At 38.8% G+C, this 24,300-nt stretch overlaps 1 protein-coding gene across 1 annotated transcript in view; it reads right to left on the bottom strand.

Annotated features, from left to right (window-relative positions):
• LOC120532201 (vomeronasal type-2 receptor 1-like) overlaps positions 1-24,300 on the bottom strand; it is a 43,122-nt gene that overhangs the window by 5,896 nt on the left and 12,926 nt on the right. The window contains exons 5-11 of the mRNA XM_039758085.1: positions 22,972-23,155; positions 22,186-22,480; positions 20,341-21,156; positions 20,034-20,261; positions 19,829-19,952; positions 16,597-17,490; positions 1,842-2,314 (exon numbers count right to left, since the gene is read on the bottom strand). Of these exons, the coding sequence (XP_039614019.1) occupies positions 1,842-2,314; positions 16,597-17,490; positions 19,829-19,952; positions 20,034-20,261; positions 20,341-21,156; positions 22,186-22,480; positions 22,972-23,155 (3,014 nt within the window). The remainder of the gene's footprint in view (positions 1-1,841; positions 2,315-16,596; positions 17,491-19,828; positions 19,953-20,033; positions 20,262-20,340; positions 21,157-22,185; positions 22,481-22,971; positions 23,156-24,300) is intronic.

The following is a 24,300-nucleotide window of genomic DNA, read 5'->3' as shown; positions in this document are numbered from 1 at the left end:
CACACCATGAAGCCAGACTGTCCACCTCCCTCCTGTAGGCTGCCTCATCCCCACCAGTGATTCGTCTAATCACTGCGGTGTCATCTGAGAACTTTAGGATGATGTTATCTTTGTGGAAGGTGACACAGTCCTGGGTGAACAGGGTGTAGAGGATGGGGCTGAGGACGCACCCCTGTAGGGTGCCTGTATTTGTGATAATGGTGGCTGAAATCCTATTACCAATCCTAACAGACTGGCGCCTGCCAGTCAGAAAGTCTAGAAGCCAGTCACAGAGGGTGGGGTGCAGGCCAAGTGCAGACAGTTTATGGGTGAGTTTATGGGGGATAACCGTGTTAAAGGCGGAGCTATAGTCAACAAAGAGCATACTGATGTAGGAGTCTTTGTTCTCCAGATGGGAGAGAGAACAATGTAGTGCGGCTGCGATGGCATCTGAGGTGGACTTGTTTGGCCAGTAGGCATACTGCAGGGGGTCCAGAGTGTCCAGTATGCTGCTCTGAATGTAGACCATCACCACTCTTTCAAAACACTTCATGATGTTTGGAGTGCTACCGGCCTGTAATCATTCAGTCATGTGGGTGGGCTTTTTTTAGCAAGGGGGACAATGATCGTAGTCTTAAAGCAGGACGGAACGATGCGATGACTGAGGGAAAGGTTGAAGATGGAGCAGAGAACATCAGCCAGCTCATTGACACATGCTTTGAGAGCCCGCTCAGGGATGTTGTCTGGTCCTGCTGCCTTACAGGGGTTGATCTTCCTTAGTGCTTTGTGTACCTGACCTGAAGAGACTGTTGGGGGAGGGGAGGGGGGTTGTGTGGTCCAGGTGTGTGTGTGCCTCCACTCTGTGCTGTTGCTGGATGTCTCAAAGTGGATGTAGAAAGTGTTGAGATCATCCGGCAGACTGTCTGTGGAACTGATTGTGTTGGTGGTGGTCCTGTAGTCTGTGATGTGCTGTAGGCCCTGCCACATACATCCAGACTCAGCAGTAGAATTGAAGCCCTCCAGCTTCTCTCTGTGCTGCCTCTTGGCTGCTGTGATAGCTTTTCTTAATCTGTACTTTGTGGCTTTGTACTCCATCTCAGTGCCTGATCTAAATGCAAGAGAGCGGGCACGCAGCATGTGGTGTACCTGACTGTTTATCCAGGGCTTCTAGTTGGGGAACTTCCTGACTGGTATTGTGGGCACAATGTTGTCAATACAGGTGCTAATGTACTAAGTCACGTACTCAGCATAATCCTGTATGCTGATTGAAGAGTCCTCTAGTGTGGTTGCAACCCTAAACACTTTCCAGTCTGTCGGAGCAAAACAGTCCTGCAGGGTGCTCTCAGTCTCTGGGGTCCAAAGTTTAACTTGCTTAATGATAGGGTTTGTTTGGTTCAGCCTTTGTCTGTAGGCTGGGTACAAGAAGAGAGTGACATGGTCTGATTGACCGAAGTGGGGCCGGGGTACAGCCCTGTATGCTCCACATATGTTGCTGTAAACATGATCCAGTGTGTTCTTCTCACGGGTGGGAATGTTCACATGTTGGTGGTATTTAGGTAGTATAACCCGTAAACTGCACTGATTAAAGTCGCCAGCTGCAATAAAAACAGCATTGGGATGAGCCGTCTCTAAGGCGCTGATGACATCATGGAGTTTGCTGAGCACTGCCGCGGAGTTAGCTCGGGGAATGTAAACAGCGGCCAAAAGCACAGCAGTGAATTCCCTCGGTAAATAATAGGGTCAGCATTTCAGCAGTAAAAACTCTCCATCTTGTGAGCAGTGTTTATAAACAGTCCGTACATCTCCACACCACGAGTTGTTAATAAACACACACACATCCCCCCTCCCCCCTGTAGCCTTACCAGAGGCTGTCTCCTTGGTGCATGGAGTGAGTCTGTAAGCTGAATGGCGCTTTTTGGGACTTTGTCCGAAAGCCAGGTCTCGGTGAAAATTAGAGCGCAGCACTCTCTTATTTCCCGCTGTGCTCTAATCCTGGCTCTTAGCTCATCCAGTTTGTTTTCCAGAGACTGCATGTTGGCTAGCAAGAGGCTAGGTAGCGGTGGTCGGCTAGCGCGGGCTTTCAGCCTAGCATGGAGCCATCCCTTCTTGCCTCGCTTGTGTTGCCGTCTCTGGAGCATTCTGCTGGGGTCAGCTTGGTCACTTGAGGTCAGTGCTACAGGGTCCTCCTGGGTGTGGTTGTGGTGTTGGCTGCCAGAGCGAACAATGAACTGTAGCTCAGATGGCATAAAACCGGTAAATTCCAGGGGACTGTGTGAGTTAGCAATGCCCAGCAATACCTGTCTGCTGTATGATAGTGGTGCAAGGCATTTGTGTGCTGTAGAGAAGGCGAAAAACACAAACCAAAACAACAAAATGGCATGGAGTGGAGCGAGCACACACTTCTGCCATGGAGGGTGCCATGTTGAAGTAACATATGAAGTAGGAAAACATAAAGGCATGCGTCCTCTTTCTCAAACTCTCCTACTTTAAAGGTTTGCTGCCTGATAAAAAAAGCTTTTGAAGTGATCTCTACACTCTGCTACAGTATTTTCTGTCAAACATAGTAATAACGTATGTAATTGTAAACACTATAAGATGTTTAGCATTATTTTTTCAGGAACCCCCACACAATTTAGATTTTCAGACCTTCTAATGGCCCACGTTGTTTATCAGGAGATCCCAGGACCCCCATATTTTGCATCTTGTTTCCAGGGTGCAAGACAGAGTTACCAGATAGTTACGATCCCTTGTCATATTTCAATATATTTATAAGCAATGACATGACATGTTACATACAGCAGGGGTCTCCAACCTTTTTTCCTCTGAGAGCTACTTTTACAAAATGAAAATAGATAGATAGATAGATAGATAGATAGATAGATAGATAGATAGATAGATAGATAGATAGATAGATAGATAGATAGATAGATACTTTATTAATCCCAAGGGGAAATTCATATAATTCAGCAGCATCATACTGATACAAAAAAACAAACAATATTAAATTAAAGAGTAATAAAAATGGATGTAAAAACGGACAATAACTTTGAATAATGTTAGCATTTACTCCCCCGGGTGGAATTGAAGAGTCGCATAGTGTAGGGGAGGAACAATCTCCTCTTTCTGTTAGTGGAGCAAGACAGTGACAAATCTGTCACTGAAGCTACTCCTCTAACTGGAGATGACACTGTTAAGTGGATGCAGTGGATTCTTCATGATTGACAGGAGTTTGCTTAGCGCCTGTCACTCTGCTACAGATGTTAAATTGTCCAGCTTTATTCCTACAATAATTGGCAGAGTGAGACTCATGTTTTCTAATGTTTATTCTCATAGCTTATTTCAACCCAAACAAACTGAATGAGCATGTTTTGCCTGAACATTTACAAAATGTTGGTGTCCACAACTCACATTTTGCATTAAAGCATGACAAAAAAATATATAGTTCACCTGCAAGTACATTTTGTACTGTATGTCTGCATGCATTTTCTAGTATATCTCACACTATTGGATTAAAACATGAAAGCTGTCAAAACAAAACAATGCAATTACAAATACACAACTTATTCATTTGTCATTTTGTTACATGTCACTGTTTCACTTCACAAGAGTATTCACATGTCCACTTGCATGTATGATGTGTTTTTTAGTTAGTAAGATGACTGGCACTGCATGGAGTCAACAAGAGAGGTGTATGGTGGAGTGTAGCCACTTAGGTTTATTCTTATAGAGTCATTTAAATGTTCATCTGTCGGTCTTGTTCTGAACTTTGATTTCATGACATTCATGTCAAAAAAGGCAGACTCACAGAGGTATGTAGGCCTAAACAAAGCAGACATTTTCAGAGCTGCTTGCTGAAGACTCTTAAAGTTATTTGGCTCTACTAAGTTCCAGAAATGCTGAGAATGTTGTTGAGACTTTAACTGCACATTATTTTGAAGGTTTACTAATATATAATATATAAAATACAATGTCTCTCTATCTGTCTGTCTGTCCGCTTTTCATGAGAGAAATACTTAACGGATTTGGATCGTGTTTTTTTCTATAATTAGCTTGAATATTCCAGTTGATTTTGCGACTTCTCTCATTTCGCTACGTATCATAGTTCACTAGCGGTACTGATTTATTTGCGTTAATCAGAGAAACACGCAGTCGGCCAAGGGGAGGCGCCTTCCTCACTCACTCACCAGGTTTGGGGTGTGTTCTTTAACTAGCGAAAGAGAGAACAATTGAATTCAAATTTGTTTGATATTTAAAATAAAGTGTTACTTAGGTCTTAATGAGTTTGACTCCGGATATTCTCTTAAGTGTATGCCACATTGAAAAGATAGATTGCAATTCAGATTATGGATCATAATATGGAAAAGATTGCCCACCCCTAACTTGACTAATCAAGTTTTCAAATTTATGTAGGATTCATTAACCCTTTGGTGAGCTACTTGGAAAGGGGTTGCGAGCTACCGGTAGCTCTCGAGCGACGTGTTGGAGACCCCGTGACATACAGCCATAACTATCAGTGAGCTCAACAGAGTGATCCATCAATTCCAGGTTGCACATGTGGTCTGATACAAGTTGTGATGAATGGTACATTTTCTGCATTTACTGTATTTTATCTGATTCAGATGCCTTAAGTTGAAATGCTCTGGTTAACAAAACCTTTACTTGAAACATCTTATGAATAGCAGGTCAGAAACAACATTTCAGGTGTTCTGATTTTCTTGCCAACAACATACCTATCTCTTGTCACAGTAGAAATAAATTGTTTTTGACAAATTTAAAACAAGCTCTTTGGGGCACTAAGAGATTCTCTATAGTTTACACATCTTAATAGAAACATTTTTATTAACGAATCACTTACGCTTTCATCTTCTGCTCACTGTTTCTCTCTGCTCATGAACTATATGCTGTTCTTGAAGATTCCAAAATTTGTGAGTCCTCGAACACATCACCATTGGTAATGTAACCGGATGAACTGGCAGATGGGGACAAATCAAGCTGAGCAAGGGGATGGTGCAAAAGGTGCAAGTGCTTTTATTTGTACAAAAACAAATTCAAACATTGTCTGAAGTGCAGTGCTTCAAAATTATCCATAAATAAATAATACATAAAAACAGAGTGATAAAAGTGGAGGTTAAAATTCCAATAAATAATTCCTTTAAAACAAGGTTAAAAACAACAGGCTAGAAGCAGTCTCTTTTAAAAACTTGGTGCCTTCACTTTTCATCTGGCAGCTCCTCTGCTTATCCCTCTCAGGCCTGGCAGCAAAGGAGTCACTCCTTTCAGCAGTTACAGCTGCCTTAAAAACTGGTCCAGTAGCCTTCCGTCCCCCAGCTGTAACGGTGGACCGAGACTTGGGATCCCCAATGACCAGGGCATTCACATTGGGACTTGGGATTCTCCCTCAAAAGCCTCCACGATTCCCACTAACTTTCACGGTTACTCATGCTCCTCTGAATAACTCAGCAGGAGAGACCCAATCCATCCACCCCTGAGTGCCGGCCAAACACCCCACCAGGGCTCTCTTCCCAGTTGTTTGCCATTACTCCAGCAAGCCTGCTCTCTCTCTCGCTCTCTCACTCGCTTGCTCACTTGCTCCTGCATGGGTTCTCTAATTCTCCAGTCTTCTTCTCCTTTAACCTCCATCCTTCTCTCTTTTCTTCCTCCCTCTGTACTCACACTCCTTCTATTTATAATGGGGACATGGCACAGGTGTGGCGATTAGAAGCTCCCGGCATTAATTACAGACATGGGTGACCACGCACCTGTGCACTTCAGTGTGGAAACACCCATGCCCGTATTGTGCCCAGGAAATGTTCTGGCCACACTAGCCACAACCCATCCTTAGCTGCGATTATTTATTTAAAATGGCAAACAGCCGTGGACCTCACTTTACCACAGGAAGCTGCAGAACCCTATAGCAGTTTTCCATGACACCTGAGAGTGATTCCATTAGACTGATGAACCACATGGCACACTCCCAGGAGCTGAATAAAAGTCGGGAGGAGGTTGACAAAGCTTGCCAGGAGGAGTGGAGGCAGAAGGAGGGATTGAGTGAGAAAGTAAAGAAGAGAAGAAAAGGACTGTGCTTTGTACTTTGGTGCTGTGTTTACACTGTGTTGCTGTTGAGGAAACTAGACAAATGCATTTCCTTAGAGAAATAAAGTGTGTGATATATACAGTGGAACCTCAGTTCACGAACTTCTCGGAACACGTACAAATCAGTTTACGACCAAAAAGTTCACCAAACTTTTGCATCTGTTCATGACCACAGACTCGGTATACGAACAAGTCAGTTTCCCTTTCGGTTTGTGCGCGCCGATGATTTCCACACGTGTTCAGTCTCTCCCTGTGCATTCCCTGTGCAGCGAGAGAGAGAGACACACACGCGTGTGACAGAGAGAGACACACACGAGAGAGAAAGACAGCTGGACGCATAAAGCCGAGAAGGCAGTTAAAGAATGCACCAGGCTTGTTTTTAAAGAGACAGATCAGAGCATTGTTTTAACCTTGTTGTATTTAAGGAAGACTTTTTTCTATTGGATTTTAACCTCCACTTCACTTCTGTTTACAGCGATCGGTTCGTAGCGTGCATTGTTGCAATGTTACTTTTCTTGGTGGTTTATTAAATTACGGATTTTTCAAATGTTCGTGTTTTTCCCTATGCTTAAAACTCATTAAAAAAAAAGTGTTTTTATCGAGCGGTTCGTAGCAGTGTTAGTTTTCTCTGTTGTTCAAGGTTTTCTCAGTGTTATTCAATGTTTTTACATTTAGTTTACTATTACGCTGTGCATTCCATGGTATAATTAACTATATTTGTGCTTAAAAATCTTTAAACAAATATATTTACATTCAGTTTGTACGGTCTGGAATGGATTAATTGTATTTACATACAATCCTATGAAGGAAATTACTTCGGTTCACGGCCAAATCGGTTTATGACCAGAGTTTTGGAACGAATTATGGTCGTAAACCAAGGTTCCACTGTGTATATATATATATATATATATATATATATATATATATATATATATATATATACACTAGCAAAATACCAGCTTCGCAGCGGTGAAGTAGTGTGTTAAAGAAGTTATGAAAAAGAAAAGGAAACATTTTAAAAATAACGTAACATGATTGTCAATGTAATTGACTGACTGTTATGAGTGTTGCTGTCATATATATATATATATATATATATACACACACACACACAAACATATATATACACATATACATATATACATACAGATATATATATATACACACACACAGAGATCTACATATATACACACACACATTTTATATATATATATATACACATACATACACACATACAGTATATACATATATATACATATCTACATATATACACATATATACATACATATCTATATATATATATATACACATACATATATATATATATATATATATATATATATATATATATATATATACACATATACATACATACACATATATATATTGTCACGCACGCGCGAGTCGGAGACCGCGGAAGGATCTTAACACACCTGGGAAAACATTTGCCGGTAGGGAATGGCGGGGTACTAACTTTCTTCCTGTGCTTCCTTTCAGAAAAAAAGACGCTCCGCCACCATAAGACTGAGTTTTGCCCGCACTACGTCTACTTCCGCCCTTCCTCCGCCATCTTTCCTGACGTTATCGATCCCATCATCCCTCACGGCTCCTTCCCAGCATCCCTCCACTTCCGGCTCCTACTCTTTAAAATGGCCGCGACGCCATTCCCAGGCATCGCGTTTATGAACTGTATTGTTTATGTTCCTGACTGTTTATTTTTGAATATATTTTAGAGTGCCGACAATATACGGAGCCGGAAAACCCCAAACCTTATTGTTGTCTCCTCCTATCACTTTTACAATATATATATACATACATATATATACATATACATATATATGCATATATATACACACACACACACATATATATACTGTACATATATATGCATATACATATCTACATATATATACACATATATATATATTAGGGGTGGGACTTGGTTAAAAAAATTAATCTAATTAATTAGAGGCTGTGTAATTAATTAATCTTGATTAATCGTATGTAATCGCACAAGAAAATTTGCCCGCAAATTTTTTTTTTAATTTAAAATAGTTTTAGCGGGTGACAGAATCAAATAATAGACATGGACATGAATATTGTAAATTCAAGCTCTTTTAATTTCTGGAAAAAAAAATGCATTTAAACTGCATTTCAATTTAAAACAGAAACAAAAATATCATCCCTGGCTAAAATTGGGCAGACTTAAAAATAAAGTGGTATTTTAAGTACTTTAAGTATATTTTCAGAATTGTATTTTCTTTAAATAATAATAACAAAAATTTCAAAATAAAGTGCAGTTTTCCTTCTTAAAAAAACAAGGCAGAAACATAAAAGGCAATTTGACCAGCTTCACCTTTAAACTCTGAGTAACCTTAGCCAAAATTATTTTGTACATTAGGCTAAAACAGTGTGATCGTTGAGCATTTTGTAATTAGATGTAATTAGAATTACTAATGGTCACGGAAGTCCAATGATCCCCAGTAAGAGCCACAAAGTTTGCTTTCTGTAATGCATCTAATTTTGTTTGCTTTTCAGTGTCATAAAGCTGTTGAATTTTATTTGAAGTAGTCTTTCAGCACGGCAGTTGGAAAGTTGGATCACCTGACGCTAACTGTAGCACATTTTCTAACCTCCTATCTTCCAGCACTGTTAGTGGTCTACAGGCCAAAGCAATCCATTTTGCAAGAGAATTTGTAAGTTTGACCGATGTTGACTTACTAATTTTGCCATTTCATGAGGTTTGGGCTGCCGACACCTTTTGTTGGTACTCGAACTTGTACTGCTAGTGCTAACAGCATACACAGTTTCTGTGCTCGCTGTAACATGTTTTGCGTTTAGATGGTACCATAAGGTTGAAGTGCCTCGGTGGTATGCAAACTCCTTGTTGCACAGTTTGCACAAAACCACGCTTTTATCAAGGCTTCCGTTGGTAGTCTTTTGAAATGAAATTTGCCTCCGATCAGTCCTAGCAACGCGCTTTCTTCCGTCTCTTACATTTTTGTAGCTCTGATGTGTGCATCAATGTAATCGATGTACCAGGAAATCATGCATTGACAAAAGTTTCCCTTTGCTTGGAATGCAAAGTGTGATTAAATGCGTTATTTTTTTTAACGCGTTATGGAGTATATCAATCGAAGCTTCTCAGCTGTGCTTGTGCTAAGAAAAGGAAACATTTAAAAATAACGTAACATGATTGTCAATGTAATAGTTTTGTGACCGTTACGAGTGTTGCTGTCATCAAGGATTTGATTATCATTAATTCTTTCAATCAGGTTCGTATTTGGAGGATGTGTTGTGTTCAAGTTATATTCCGTGTTTGTCAACCGTTGTAAAGATAACAGGTTTCATTCATCGAAGTGTTCACCACCCAAATTGGAACTCGTGAATGTAAGATGTTCAACAGGCATTCCTGGTATTAAGTTGTGGAAATTGCCTGCGATTATTTAGCGGTAGCGTGTGTATGAACTTAACTTAATCTTTTCCAGTCCTGCAAAGTCAATTGACATGAGCCGCTAGGAGTACATGCATTGAAGCTTCTCAGCTGTGCTCGTACGATCTCGCGATGTCCACGGCTTTATTTAATGTTAGCTAAAACCCGGCACTTAAAAGTTTCTTGCTACAGAAATTTTAACTCCGCAACAAAGTGATCCAAAGTCTCATTTATACCTTGTGTCTTCTCATTAAACTTGTATCTCGCAAATACCATATTCGTCGTAGGCATGACAAACGGCAGCGGGAGTGTGTCTATAAACTTAATTTAAACTTACAGTTCACACCGTGCTTTGTTTCCGCAGTAGCTGCACTTATGAATATGCTTGTATGCATCACTTGCTTCATAATCTTTTGCTGCCTTCTCAATTGTGAAATGGCGTTTTTTGTTCAGTGCTCTTTGGAGCTGTTCCTTGTTCTCTACGTACTTACGTAGGAGGCGTGATGACCCGACACGCAACTCTGCCTCCCACAGCCATCGAGCTGCAGTCTATTACAGTATATGGACAAAAATACGTTCCAGTTATGACCATTACGCGTAGAATTTCGAAATGAAACCTGCCCAACTTTTGTAAGTAAGTTGTAAGGAATGAGCCTGCCAAATTTCAGCCTTCTGCCTACACAGGAAGTTGGAGAATTAGTGATGAGTGAGTCAGTCAGTCAGTCAGTGAGTGAGGGCTTTGCCTTTTATTAGTATAGATATATGTATGTATAATTATATATATATATATATATGTGTATGTATGTATGTATGTATGTGTGTGTGTATATATATATATGTACTGTATATATACATATATATACATACATACATACACATATATATACTCAGCAAAAAAAGAAACGTCCCTTTTTCAGGACTGTGTATTTCAACAATAATGTTTTAAAAATCCAAATAACTTTACAGATCTTCATTGTAAAGGGTTTAAACAATGTTTTCCATGCATGTTCAATTAACCATAATCAATTAATTCACATGCACCTGTGGAATGGTCGTTAAGACCTTAACAGCTTACAGAAAGTAGGCATTTAAGGTCACAGTTCTAAAAACGCAGGACACTAAAGAGACTTGTCTACCGACTGTGAAAAACACCCAAAGAAAGATGCCCAGGGTCCCTGCTCATCTGCATGAACGTGCATTAGGCATGCTGCAGGGAGGCATGAGGACTGCTGATGTGGCTAGGGAAATAATTTGCCATGTCCGCACTGTGAGACGCCTAAGACAGCGCTACAGGGAGACAGGAAGGACAGCTGATCATCCTCGCAGTGGAAGAGCCCGGATCTCAATCTCATTGAGCACGTCTGGGACCTGTTGGATCGCAGGGTGAGGGCTAGGCCATTCCCCAGAAATGTCCAGGAACTTGAAGGTGCCTTGGTGGAAGAGTGGGGTAACATCTCACAGCAAGAACTGACAAATCTGGTCCAGTCCATGAGGAGGAGATGCACTGCAGTACTTCAAGCAGCTGGTGGCCACACCAGATACTGACTGGTACTTTTGATTTTGAGCCTCCCTTCATTCAGGGACACATTGTGAAACATTTTTAGTTTATGTCTTATGGTGTTGACTCTTTTAGTGTTCATACAAATATTTACACATTAAGTTTATTGAAAGTAAAAACAGTTGAAAGTCAGAGGACGTTTCTTTTTTTGCTGAGTATATATATACATACATATATATATATTCATACATATATATATACATATATAATATTATACATACATATATTTAATTATACATATATATGTGTGTATATTATTATTTTATATATATATATATATATATATATATAGCTGATTACCCATTGGCTTCTCTCACTGAGTGCAAGGGAAAAAAATTAAATATAGTCTATAAGTTATTAAACAGTAAACAGTAAAACAACGTTTTAATAAGTAAAGATACATTGAGCACTACTGGAGTGGTTTCGGGTAAACTACATTTTAAAGACAGTATAACACAACAGGTAAGTAGTACTAACAGCAGCTAAAATATATATGGATCATCTCTCGGTAGTAGATCCCTTTTGAAAGGTGCTACACAACAGCTGTGGTACAGAAATTACATTTTCTATGTGAACGTCCAAATTTCTGCCTGTGGTAATGTGCCTTACCGGCATTACCAGCAATTAAAGAAAATGAGTTTTGTGTCCTCTGCAGTGTTAAGAGAGAAAGGCTTTGGTTTGGGATAAAAGGAAAAATGGTGTAAAGAAAGGAAACTTGCCTTTTTCTTTTATACAGTGTAGAGAGACGTCTTCGCTGACGATATGAGCGCCTTTTTGGTAGCGTCGCGGCGGGTCTCGTGTAGACTAGAGAGATGGCCCTGCCATTAACCGGCCGGGATGGCACTGTCGGTCCTCCACTCCTGTGCATGTCTTCCGCGACCTCATAATCGCATACGTGTAAAAGAAAGTGCGAAGAGCCTTGATATTAGTTTGCCGCGGTGTAGAACAAGGATCCCGTGTTTGCAGTTGTCTGGGCTATAGCTCAGGGGAAGGAGGAAAAAATTAAAAGTGCTTACTTTCACTTAAGGCAGAAGCGCAGTCAGCGTCTCAAAGGCCGGCACAGCTATGTGCGCGCGCCGGCTTCTCAACTATTATAGTATTTTTGCAGGGCAGGAGACGCCACTTTTTGCAGACACGTTCACATGATCAAAAGTCTCCACGCTCTTTGGAGGTCTTGCTTGTTCTCTGTGTACTGTGTTCACAGTCAGTTCACGTGAGCTGCTCAGAGTACATGCATTGAAGGTTCTCAGCTGTGCTTGTGGTATCTCGTGCGATCTTGCGATGACCACGGCTTCATTTAATGTTAGGTAAGACCCGGCACTTAAACGTTTCTCTTGCACTTTCGCTGAGTTTGTGCCAAACACTAGTCTATCCCTGACCATCTCATCTTCGTTTGCATAAGCACAGCCCTTCACCCGCGAATATTTAGCGCCAGCATGTCTATTGGATTGCTGCTAACTGACGGCCTTATATGGGCAGGCACTCAGTTACGTGGGAAGTGTGAGGATGAGGGACGCAACTCCGCCTCACACGTCGACCGAGCTGCAAGCTATTGCCGTATATATGTACATAAGTAGGTTCCAGTTATGAGTGTTACACGTAGAATTTCAAAATGAAACCTGCCTACCTTTTTTAAGTAAGCTGTAAGGAATGAGCCTGCCAAATTTCAGCCTTCTACCTACATGGGAAGTTGGAGAATTAGTGATGAGTGAGTGAGCGAGTGAGTCAGTGAGGGCTTTGCCTTTTATTAGTATAGAGATATATATATATTTTAAAAAGTGAGATTTATGAGGTCCTGACAATCCCACAACTGCGCTGTGCGTTGAAATTCTGTTAATGCAGGTAGGGATGGCTTGTCTGCTGCCAGTGCAACAGCAAGTTCACTGTCTTTCCATGTAATGTATCTGATGGTTGATGCAGGGAACATTTTAAAATTGGCAGATGACATGGCCGTGTCCTATTCATTAGCAGAACACCATGGGCCTTCAAGGGACACTTATCCATGGTAGCTCTTTTGATGTGTTTTCTTTAAAGGGAGAGCACAGTCCCATTCATTTTCTTATGGAACAGTATGTCTTTTAGAGGTCAGGAAGTGTTGGCACTTTTAGCAATTCCTTCTAAGCCTTACATCTTTCAGGAGAAATTCAGGGAACTCTGGCCAATGTTGGGTCAATGACCTTTGCTTCCTGGGAGAACCAGGTGTGCATCTCTATCATAAATACTATTGCCACTATCTATACACTTCCAGGGCAAACAACATCACTAAAGCCCATAGCACATCTTCTCATCTACTGTGGTATTTCATATACCCACAATTACAGCAGCCCAGGTGAGCAGAGAGCTGAAAAGACTTTGTGCCAGCAAAGCAGCGGGTCCAGATGGAGTATCGCCACGATTGCTGAAGGCCTGTGCGTTGGAACTGGGGAGTCCTCTACAGCGCATCTTCAACCTGAGCCTGGAACAGGGGAGAGTCCCAAGGCTTTGGAAAACATCTTGTATCACTCCTGTCCCAAAGGTATCACGTCCTAGTGAGCTGAATGACCTCCGGCTTGTTGCTCTGACATCACATCTGATGAAGACCATGGAGCGGCTGCTGCTTCACCATCTGAGGCCACAGGTCCGCCACGCCCTCGACCCTCTGCAGTTCGCATACCAGGAGAAGGTGGGAGCGGAGGATGCCATCATCTATATGCTTCACCGATCCCTCTCCCACCTGGACAGAGGCAGTGGTGCTGTAAGAATTATGTTTTTGGACTTCTCTAGCGCATTCAACACCATCCAACCTCTGCTCCTTAGAGACAAGCTGACTGAGATGGGAGTAGACTCACACCTGGTGGCATGGATTGTGGACTATCTTACAGACAGACCTCAATATGTGCGTCTTGGGAACTGCAGGTCTGACATTGTGTTCAGCAATACAGGGGTGCCGCAGGGGACTGTACTTTCTCCAGTCCTGTTCAATCTATATACATCAGACTTCCAATACGACTCCCACGTGCAAAAGTTCGCTGATGACACTGCTATTGTGGGCTGCATCAGGAGTGGACAGGAGGAGGAGTACAGAAAGTTAATCAAAGACTTTGTTAAATGGTGCGACTCAAACCACTTACGCCTTAACACCAGCAAGACCAAGGAGCTGGTGGTGGATTTTAGGAGGCCCAGGCCCCTCATGGACCCTGTGATCATCAGAGGTGACTGTGTGCAGAGGGTGCAGACCTTTAAATATCTGGGAGTGCAGCTGGATGACAAATTGGACTGGACTGCCAATACTGATGCTCTATGTAAGAAAGGTCAGAGCAGACTATACTTTCTGAGAAGGTTGGCATCCTTCAACATCTGCAGTAAGATGCTGCAGATGTTCTACCAGACGGTTGTGGAGAGTGCCCTCTTCTATGCGGTGGTGTGCTGGGGTGGCAGCATAAAAATGAAAGACACCTCACGCCTGGACAAACTTGTTAAGAAGGCAGGCTCTATTGTAGGATTAAAGTTGGACAGTTTAACATCTGTGGCAGAGCGATGGGCACTAAGCAAATTCCTGTCAATCATGAATAATCCACTGCATCCACTGAACAATGTCATCTCCAGGCAGAGGAGTAGCTTCAGTGACAGACTTTTGTCACTGTCCTGCTCCACTGACAGACCGAGGAGATCGTTCCTCCTCCACACTATGTGACTCTTCAATTCCACCCGGGGGAGTAAATGCTAACATTAATTTTATTTTAATTTTTTTCATTTTTATTACTATTTAATTTAATATTGTTTCTTTGTATCAGTATATTGCTGCTGTATTATGTGAATTTCCCCTTGGGATTAATAAAGTATCTATCTATCTATCTATCTATCTATCTATCTATCTATCTATCTATCTATCTATCTATCATGATACATATTATGCTAGCTAATAATGAATTAAAGCTTTCAGTTAATTTATAATACAATGTACTGTATATCCTTTGATTGCCTGGAATTCAACATGAATCTAATTTGTATCCTCTTTCTGGGGAACAGAAACAAATTCTATTAAATCCAAACAAAATGCATTATAGACACTCAGATTCAAGTTTTATTTACCATTTTTCACAAGAACACTGGAATTTTTATTCACCTTTGTTTTCTTTAATATATTAAAAAGCAGCATTATACAAAAAAAAGTCAACATTTATTTTAAGTAGTGCCTTTCTATAACAACCATAATCCAAAGGCACATTACAAAAACACAACTCCTCTTTAATATGTTGTTTCAGAACTGGAGGGTTCACAGATAAAGTTTGTTAACTGAGGGTCAGACAGTAAGGCACAGACAGATATTAAACCAGAAGCCTCGAAGTTTGCAGTTATATACCAGTCAGTCACACTGCACAAAGCTTAAAAATATATACAGTGTACTGTATATACAGTATATAATGAATGAGCTATACATAAAAGAGTACAACAGTACACAACAACGTGTAGATCCCTATGTACAGTATAAAATATGACTTTGAGCTTTCACAGTTAAAGTTTGGCTAGCAGTCAGTCAATAAGGGCGGTTTTAGGTATTAAAGACATGCATCACTGAAGGGCAAAGTCTGTTTTTAACCTGATTGTTTGTGCGTTGGTGCTGCAATAGTGTATGACAGGTTGTAGAAATGAATGAGTATGTGTATTTCTGTATGATGTCACAGACTTTATAATACTAGCATTTGGGGTACACCTCTGCAATTGAAGGTAGGGCAAATATAAATGTCACAATGCCACAAAATGTTGTTACACACTATTACGACTGATTTTTACACTCTCTAGAGTGTATAGTCCTACTTTTCTTTTGGAGCCACATAAATGTCACTCATACTTTTATCATCATAATCTCACAGTATACTGATTATGGCAATGGGATAGCAATGGGATCATATATGGATGAATAGTATCATAATCAACATATAATGAATTTAACATAAGTCAAGAATCATCATTTATCTCTTTGCTAAGCATTTAAAAGTGTTGTAAAGCCACTTGCTAAAAACAAGGAGCACTAAAGTTTGAGAAAATAATCCAAAATTTCTAAATACCTTAAATAATAATTTATTTTGATTTCTTAATAAAAAGTACAAAAAAATGAAGCTTTTTACATATCTAGTCATTTTTGGTCCAGTCATTCAAATGAGGAACAGTCTATTGTATTCTAAAACTGGCATTATATAAAATTCAAATGTGTATTGGCTTTATTTACCAACTATGGGGCTAGCATTTATGAAATTAAATAATAGTTTTATTTTTACAGATGTGGGTTATGTTCCAATGTAAATGTCATTATATAAAGATAAGTTATTATCTATTGTACAGTTCAGTTGATTATAAATGTTATTACTGTCATATGTAACAAATGCCCTATAGGCTAGAATGCTTTGAAAACTACTTTGTGATAGTGCTTTCTGTTAAAGGCACAATGTAAAAATCAATAACTATAAATATAATTTAATGTCAGTCATTCTGTGTAAAGGAACATGTCAACTTTATGAAGAAGTGAGAGATACTTGTATTCAATTTCAAGTACCTTTGGACATTAAGTATTTTTTTGTGTTCTGTTCTGGTTTTAGAAGTATAATATAACATTTGGGAGCAAAAATACAAAAAAGCAAGCTAAAACTGGAAGCTAAAATGGCAAATATTTCTACAGCTACTGTATATTTTCCAGGGGAGCTAATATAAGCAGGAATAAAAGTGATCCAAACAGCACAGAATATTAGCATACTGAATGTGATGTATTTAGCCTCATTGAAATTGTCTGGAAGTTTACGAGCCAAAAAGGCCAAGATAAAGCACATGGCTGACAGAAATCCAATATAACCTAAAACAGCATAAAAAGCTATTGTTGATCCAAGATCACATTCTAAAATAATTTTGTCTTTATAATGTTTTGTGTTTTTGTTTGGAAAGGGAGGTGACAAAAGCAACCAAAGAATACAGATTAAGACCTGTATGAGTGTACACATAAATACACTAAGTCTTTGTTGCATCGGTCCAAACCATTTCATAATGTTGCTGCCTGGAAGTGTGGCCCTAAAAGCCATTAACACCACTATGGTTTTTCCAAGAACACAAGAAATACACAAGACAAATGTGATGCCAAAAATTGTGTGGCGCAGCATACAAGACCAGTCTGTGGGTTCACCAATGAAAGTGATAGAGCACAAGAAACACAGCATTAGTGAAAACAGCAGAAGGAAACTTAGCTCTGAATTGTTTGCTTTAACGACAGGAGTTTCTCTGTAATAGAAGAAAATTACAGCTACAGCAAAAGTTGCAATTGCTCCAAGCATTGCAATTGTCATCAGTAACTTTCCCATGAGCTCTTCAAAAGACAAATACTCAACTTCTTTTAAAATGCACTCTGTTCTTTGCTCATTCGACTTATACTCCAGTGGACAACGCACGCAATGAATGGAATCTGTGAAACAAAAAATAATTTTAAGGAGATTAGAGCTGTACCTGTAATTAACATCAGCCAGTTTAACAAAATGGGGATGTAGAAAGCATACCTAAACAATTTCTCTTCTAAACTGTCCTTTTTATTTGCAAACAAATTTATAAAATTCATTAATCTGTCCATTTGTAACCTTTTTTTTTACCATGTCAGGATTGTGGAGGGCTGCCTCAAGGACAACATCCTGACTAAATCCTAGGTAGAGTGACAATCCATTCCATGTCAAATTTACACAATATCCAAGTAATTTAGAACACATGTCTTTGGAAGGTTAAGTAACTTTTAACAAACCTTATACCATATAAAGGCGGCATGGTGGGTTCACTTCCCAGGTCCTCCCTGTGTGGAGTTTGCATGTTCTCCCTGTGTCTGCGTGGGTTTCCTCCGGGTGCTCCGGTTTCCTCCCACAGTCCAAAGACATGCAGGTTAGGTGGATTGGTGATTCTAAATTGGCCCTAGTGTGTGCTTGGTGTGTGGGTGTGTTTGTGTGTGGACTTTTCCATTGTCATTAACATTTGATTCACATAATTAACGATGTGACCCGGCATTTTGTTTCGAAAAGGGACGTAGACAACAATATAAAGCTAATAATGAAATAAATAAATAAAATGATGGCTATTTGGAGAGTTTTACAATATGGAGTGTTAGTTCATAACCTTAGGCATTTGGCAATTTTGATTGTACTTGATCTGTAAGTAAACAATGCCTTTCTTTAAAGACAAACATACACCAATCCATCCACTGATTTTCTTAACCTGGTGTTTCTATGAAAGTGTTGGAAGAAGTCTATGAACACTGAATGCAAACCAGGAACAACCTGGATGAGATGCAAAGCAAACTCAAACACTCACCACCTTATTAACTTAATATGCTTGGTTTTAATTTACCCTCTAATTTTCCTCATTATCTACTAACCAGATTTTCACTCCTTTATTAAAAACAACCTGAAGACACCCTAGCAATTTTACTATATTTGTGAACTTTGAGAGGAATCGGCTAACTCTTAGGAATTACCCAGTGTAGAGGATGTGGACCCACCTGTGCTTGCTGCCGCACTGGCTTTCATAAGAAGACACTGGTGATATCATATCTTAGTTGTATCGTTGGCATATGAGTCCTATTAATCTTTGTCTCAAGAAAATACCTCCAGATAGACAATGTTTTAGTGGAAACGTCAAGCCTTGCCTTATGTTGCTAAGGTTTTACACTTGCACGATGTTGAGCCCCAGCATTTGCTTCATTTACATTGGATCTCTTCATCTATGTCATTAGCGTGATGTTGTTGTTGCGCAGCAGCAGCATTGTTTGCACAAAGGTATTTTACAGTGAGAAGAGAGGTGGATACAAGTGCCGAAAAAATTCTTAATTTCATGTATGCGCCATCTAGTGCCTGTGATTGACCGTGAGCTTAGTGGACTGCTCCATACACACACAGGTCTTTTATTTATATATATACTAGGGGGCTCTGCCCCCTGCTTGCTTTGCTCGCCCACTCCCAGGTTTGGTTTAAGGGATATACAATTTAAAGAGATTGTTATTTTCATGGGAATTTTTACATATGCATTATTTTCACTTTTACTTTAAAACTTTTGTAAAAAAAATGCTTGTCCTTTATTTCTGGCCCCGGGTGTGGTTACATCTTTCTCGTATAAAGCTGCTCGGTTTGAAGGGGGGGCAGATGAACGCAAGCTAAGGAGATGCCGTTGGATCTGCTGCTGCTGCTGGTGAGCTGCATGTTCTTTTTGTTGCGCTGTGTTGTGAAGGGGGGGCTGAACACACGCTAATGAGAAGCAGTCGGATCATCTGCTGGCTTCCTACTGCTGGCAAGCTGCATGTTCCGCTTGTCACTTGTCGTTGTTTTAAGAGCTGGGAGCACATGATGTCTGTCTGCCAAAAGCATTCCAGCAACTGCTTGGTTAGATGTCCATGAACTTGTTTTAAATGTTGTATCACTGCCTGGTCTCAAGTGACATTAAAGTGTCTATTGTGGGACGTCAAATTGTCTTCGCGGGACGTCAAATTGTCTTTGCGTGACGTTAAAATGTTTCTCTTGGGATGTCAAATTGTCTTCTGAGAAGATCACATCTCGTCTCCCACGTCTCCCTCCCAGGATTTTTTTTTATAATAGAGAGATATATCTTAATAAGATTATTGCTTCTAAGTAAAATTTTTGATTTAGCAATTTATTAAATTTTCATAAACCCAATTAGTCAGAGTTTTTAATTCACAAAGAATTATGAACAAATATATAAAAGACATTTATTAATAAACAAGTATTGAAAGCGTGGAAATCAGTGCTGACCTGTGTTATTGCTGATTTCTCCATCAGCACAAGGAATACAGTCAAAGCAACAAATTGGCCGCCCTTTCTGTCCTGCTTTACGAGTTCCTGGAGGACAACTGTCACTGCACACTGATTTTGGCACCTTAGAGTAACAAAATACTGTCAGTCTGTAGGTAAATGTCTTATTTTGGTGTATACATTATGATATGTCTATGTTGCTTACCTTACGCTGTCCTCCTGCCCAAAGAATACTTGCATTATTCATTATGAATTGCTGTCCTGCTGGTAGAGATCCATCATAAACACCGATTGTTACAAATCTAACAATGCCTTGCTTACTCATTTGCCAGTTCACCACTTCATATCTTGCAGATGGGTCCCCATTTTCATCAAAATAAACATTTTCCCCATTTGTTGTGGTGAAATGAATTTTCTTTAGATAATGTAGAACCTACAAAAATTAAGACAAGACCTCAGTCTCTGTATATAAACATACAGTAGTAGCAGTAGTAGGTCAGAAAGCAGCTTACTTGCCAAGGTTCAATGTTCCTTTTATTGGCACATGTTTTATTGGTGAACGGTCCACTGCCTTCCTCACATTTAAGGAGATTGTGCAATGCATGGGCTACAGCATAAATTGCTTTATATACATTATAAGATACCCTCAGCTCATCTACATCAGTATACTCATTTGTTACTTCTGTCAGTTTTTCCTGCCCTGTGCACGGGTTCATAGTTTTACTTTGGTTTGAAGATGACATACTGCAACTAAAGGTTTCTTCCCAAAAGTCATGCAAAGCGTTGTTTTCAGGGTAATTGGATGGATTTACATTCAATAAAAACTCCTTCAGGCCAGGTATTACTGCATTATTGGCCGCAATTCCCACAGCACCGCTTAGAATCCTATAGTTAACTTCTGTTGCTATGGGTCTAATAAATATCCACCCATCACTACCCACCCACTGCAATCCAGTAATATTTTGATGCAACAATTCATTCACTAAAACTTCCATGTCCAAAAAATACATAAAAACTACAATAACTTTAGTTGTAGCACTTTTTATAATTTCAGTAAGTCTAAGTATTTTTTCTCTAGAATATGTTCTGTAAAAAGCCTCTGAAAATTCAATGCAAACTCCTTCTTGTTTAGCTGCTTCTGAAAATATAGCCATCCCATTAAGACCATAATCATTGTCACTTCTTATTGTGCCAACCCAGGTCCAACCAAAATGTTTCACCAGTTGTGCCAGGGCTCTGCACTGGTAGTAATCACTTGGAAATGTTCTGAAGAAAGTTGGGAACTCTCTTTTGTCACTGAGGCAGGCACAGCTAGCATAATGACTGATCTGTTATAAAAGAGTAAAGAAAAAAAAAAATATATATATATATATATATATATATATAATAAAGTATCCATTAACAATAATACTGATTTCAAGAATTATGTGTTTAACTGTAATCTGTATACATTATGCATATAGAAAAAGCAGCATTCATAGTGTGAATCCAAACACAGATTTCTTCTTTGTTGTAATAAACAGTATAATGGTATAGCTGAGAAAATACTTTAACTGATGCTTAAGTTGTAAATATTAGATTGTTTTAATGAAAATATGAGTTAGACAACAAAAGTCTGTATGGCCCTAAACTGAATCCAGCATTTTGATTATAGCTTTACTGCATATTTGCAGTGACAGATGTGCTTTGTCTATTTCCAGGTCACTATACAATTAGACATATCTATGTCTAATTAGAGCAGATTGTCATGTCTAATTAGAGTACAGTGAAACAAACATTTTCTTGGTGTGTTTTGTATTAGTAGTATGAAGGAAGGATTGCTCATTATCTTAGAAAAATGAGTTAGAGTTACATTTTCTGAGACCATTTTCTCAGAATTACTGAGTAAATTCTGCTCCTGCTTATAATTATAGCTTGTATGAGTTAGAGACATGCAGTATGTGTAAAAAAGACATCCTTTTTTGCATTGACATGTCTTGTTTTCTATTTCATAGCAGTTCCAGTAGCACAAGGACACAGGACTAAATGTAGAATGGAATCTGATAAGCTTAACAGCACATTTTGAACTCAAGGTTACAATTTACTCACACATACAGTATACTAATTATTAATCATTATTGCCTGCTTATGTTCGCATACCATATATATTCTACCCAAACTCAGAATTGGCCCCCACCACCACTACCACATACCAATGAAACTCTCATATTGAAATAATGATTCACTATATATTGATTACTATACAGATTTTTTTGGCATGCATGTTTTCTTTAGTCTGACTCTGAAGGCAAAAAAATTTACCTTCAGCACTCAGCATTTTAAACTTCTGAAGCGATGTTTTGTTTAAAAAGTCTCACCACTGGTATATGAAAAGGTCTTGTGGTTGTTGTAACTCCTATAGTCAGGGAAGACTCAGATTCACCAATGATGGCGTGCACAGTTGCTGGTTTTGCACAAGGTGTGTTTTTTGGCAGTCTTTTCTCTTGTCCATTTAACAATGCCATTGTTGACTTTATTACAGAATACATGGAACTACAGCCATCGTGAATTTTATAACCTAAGGAAATACCTGGAAGCATTTCTGTATTGTTATTTATTTCTTCAATTGCAAAAATCATAGTTTGAGCAAACTGATACTCTTTAAAATTTAATCTGAAAAAGATTTAAGAGTTAGACTACATTCAGAAAGACTGTACTCCATAAGAAACAACTGAAAGACACAAGATTTTTTGCTTTGATTTGAGGAATGGATGACAGAGGACCAGTGCTAATGATTTCTATATTTTAGGTCTTTTTCCACTTGCCTTATTTCATGCCATTCTCTGATTCACCTGTGCTTGGTAAAAGACAAGTGGCTTTAATTGTTTTTGTCATTCTACTCACACACCCAAAACAATGTCCTGATATTGATTATTTTAGCCTTTTTTAGAAAAAAACCAAACATGCAACAATAATCCGATGATATTGTAGCAGTAATTTTAATTTTGATCAACATACTTTGATTTTTTTATATATACTGGCACTGTGAGCATGTCTTTCATATGTGATAAAAAGTAATTTTTTATAGCACAACTAATATAGAATGCAGATAAGCAACATGCAATGATTCCAGTTTTATGGTTTTTTTTTTAAATCTGACTTACCCTTTGCAGTTGGGTGGTTCAGGCATAGTTTGGAATGTGTACTTTGTTTGAATAAGGCCATGGAATAAAAATATAGCACCAATTGTAATATCTCCATCCTTGTAAAACAAAGGCACTTGTTCTATATCTTGAAACTTACAATTCAAGTCTTCTGCCCTTATTAACACAGAAAGTGTGAAAACAGCTATGAGAAGCATTTCAAAACTGCACAAACTCTCAGAGCAAAAATAAGATGCATATAAATATATATATATATATATATATATATATATATAATACCTTGTGGGTTTAATACATGAGTAATTTCATTTTAAAAGGACTTCCTCTCAATTCTTTAGCAACACAGCCTTAGGAGATAAAAAAGAATGAACAAATATTCCCCAAAAAGCAAAGCATGTTTTAATTCATGATGCATTTATTATTACACACAGATGTTTTTGATTGATTCTAATATAGTAATTGCCCTATCAGAGCTGCCTAGAATTAATATTAGTATAAACTAAATTGTACAGCAATTAACACGCACAGATTTTTTTCCACTCAGGAGGGCTATTTTGCTGTATACTTTATGGACTCATTTTACAATGCAGTCAGTTATACAACTGAAATAAGCATGGATGATGTAAATATTGAATATACGTAGTGAATATAATTTAATTTAAGCCTTGTAAATTTAATACAAGTAGGAATTGATCTAACAAAAAAAGTGTGAACTATAAATTATACTCAACAGTGTTTGTCAGTAATTTGACATTCTTAACAAAAACCTATTTTTTGAATTGTTCTATTGAAATTCTTTATTTTAATTAACAGCATTTACTCCTATTCTTTTTTTTGTTAAATAAGATGGCATCTGACATGTCTAAAATAATGTAAACAAACAGTAAAACTCATTCTAAAAAAAATAAATAAATAATGAACTATAAAGAACAAATTTTAACTTGAACAAAATTCAGATATGCCCTTAAAGGAGGAGTGCCAGAAGCATTAGCTGAAGTCACTACAATGATTTATAAGCTCTTAGCAGCAAAGTCATAGGAATGTATAAGATCCACAGAAAATGCTGCAAGCCCTTGAGATTGTGGTTATGCAGAATGTAAAGACAGGCCCATGAAACTAGGGTGGTGGTTGCCATTTTATAAAAGTGGACAGGAGGACATGTTCTTGTTACAGACAGCTCACATTCTTCACCTTTCCTGTGAAACCTATGCTAGAGTACTGAAATGAAAGTTCCATAAAACAGATAAACCTTAGATCTTCTAGGAAAAACAATGCAAGTTTTGTCCAGGAACATTAGACATTTTCTTTGTCCTTGCCTGGTTATTTGAA

Source organism: Polypterus senegalus, chromosome 1 (genome assembly GCF_016835505.1).
Source record: "Polypterus senegalus isolate Bchr_013 chromosome 1, ASM1683550v1, whole genome shotgun sequence".
NCBI classification, from domain to species: domain Eukaryota; kingdom Metazoa; phylum Chordata; class Cladistia; order Polypteriformes; family Polypteridae; genus Polypterus; species Polypterus senegalus.
This window is presented reverse-complemented; position numbering and strand designations above follow the sequence as displayed.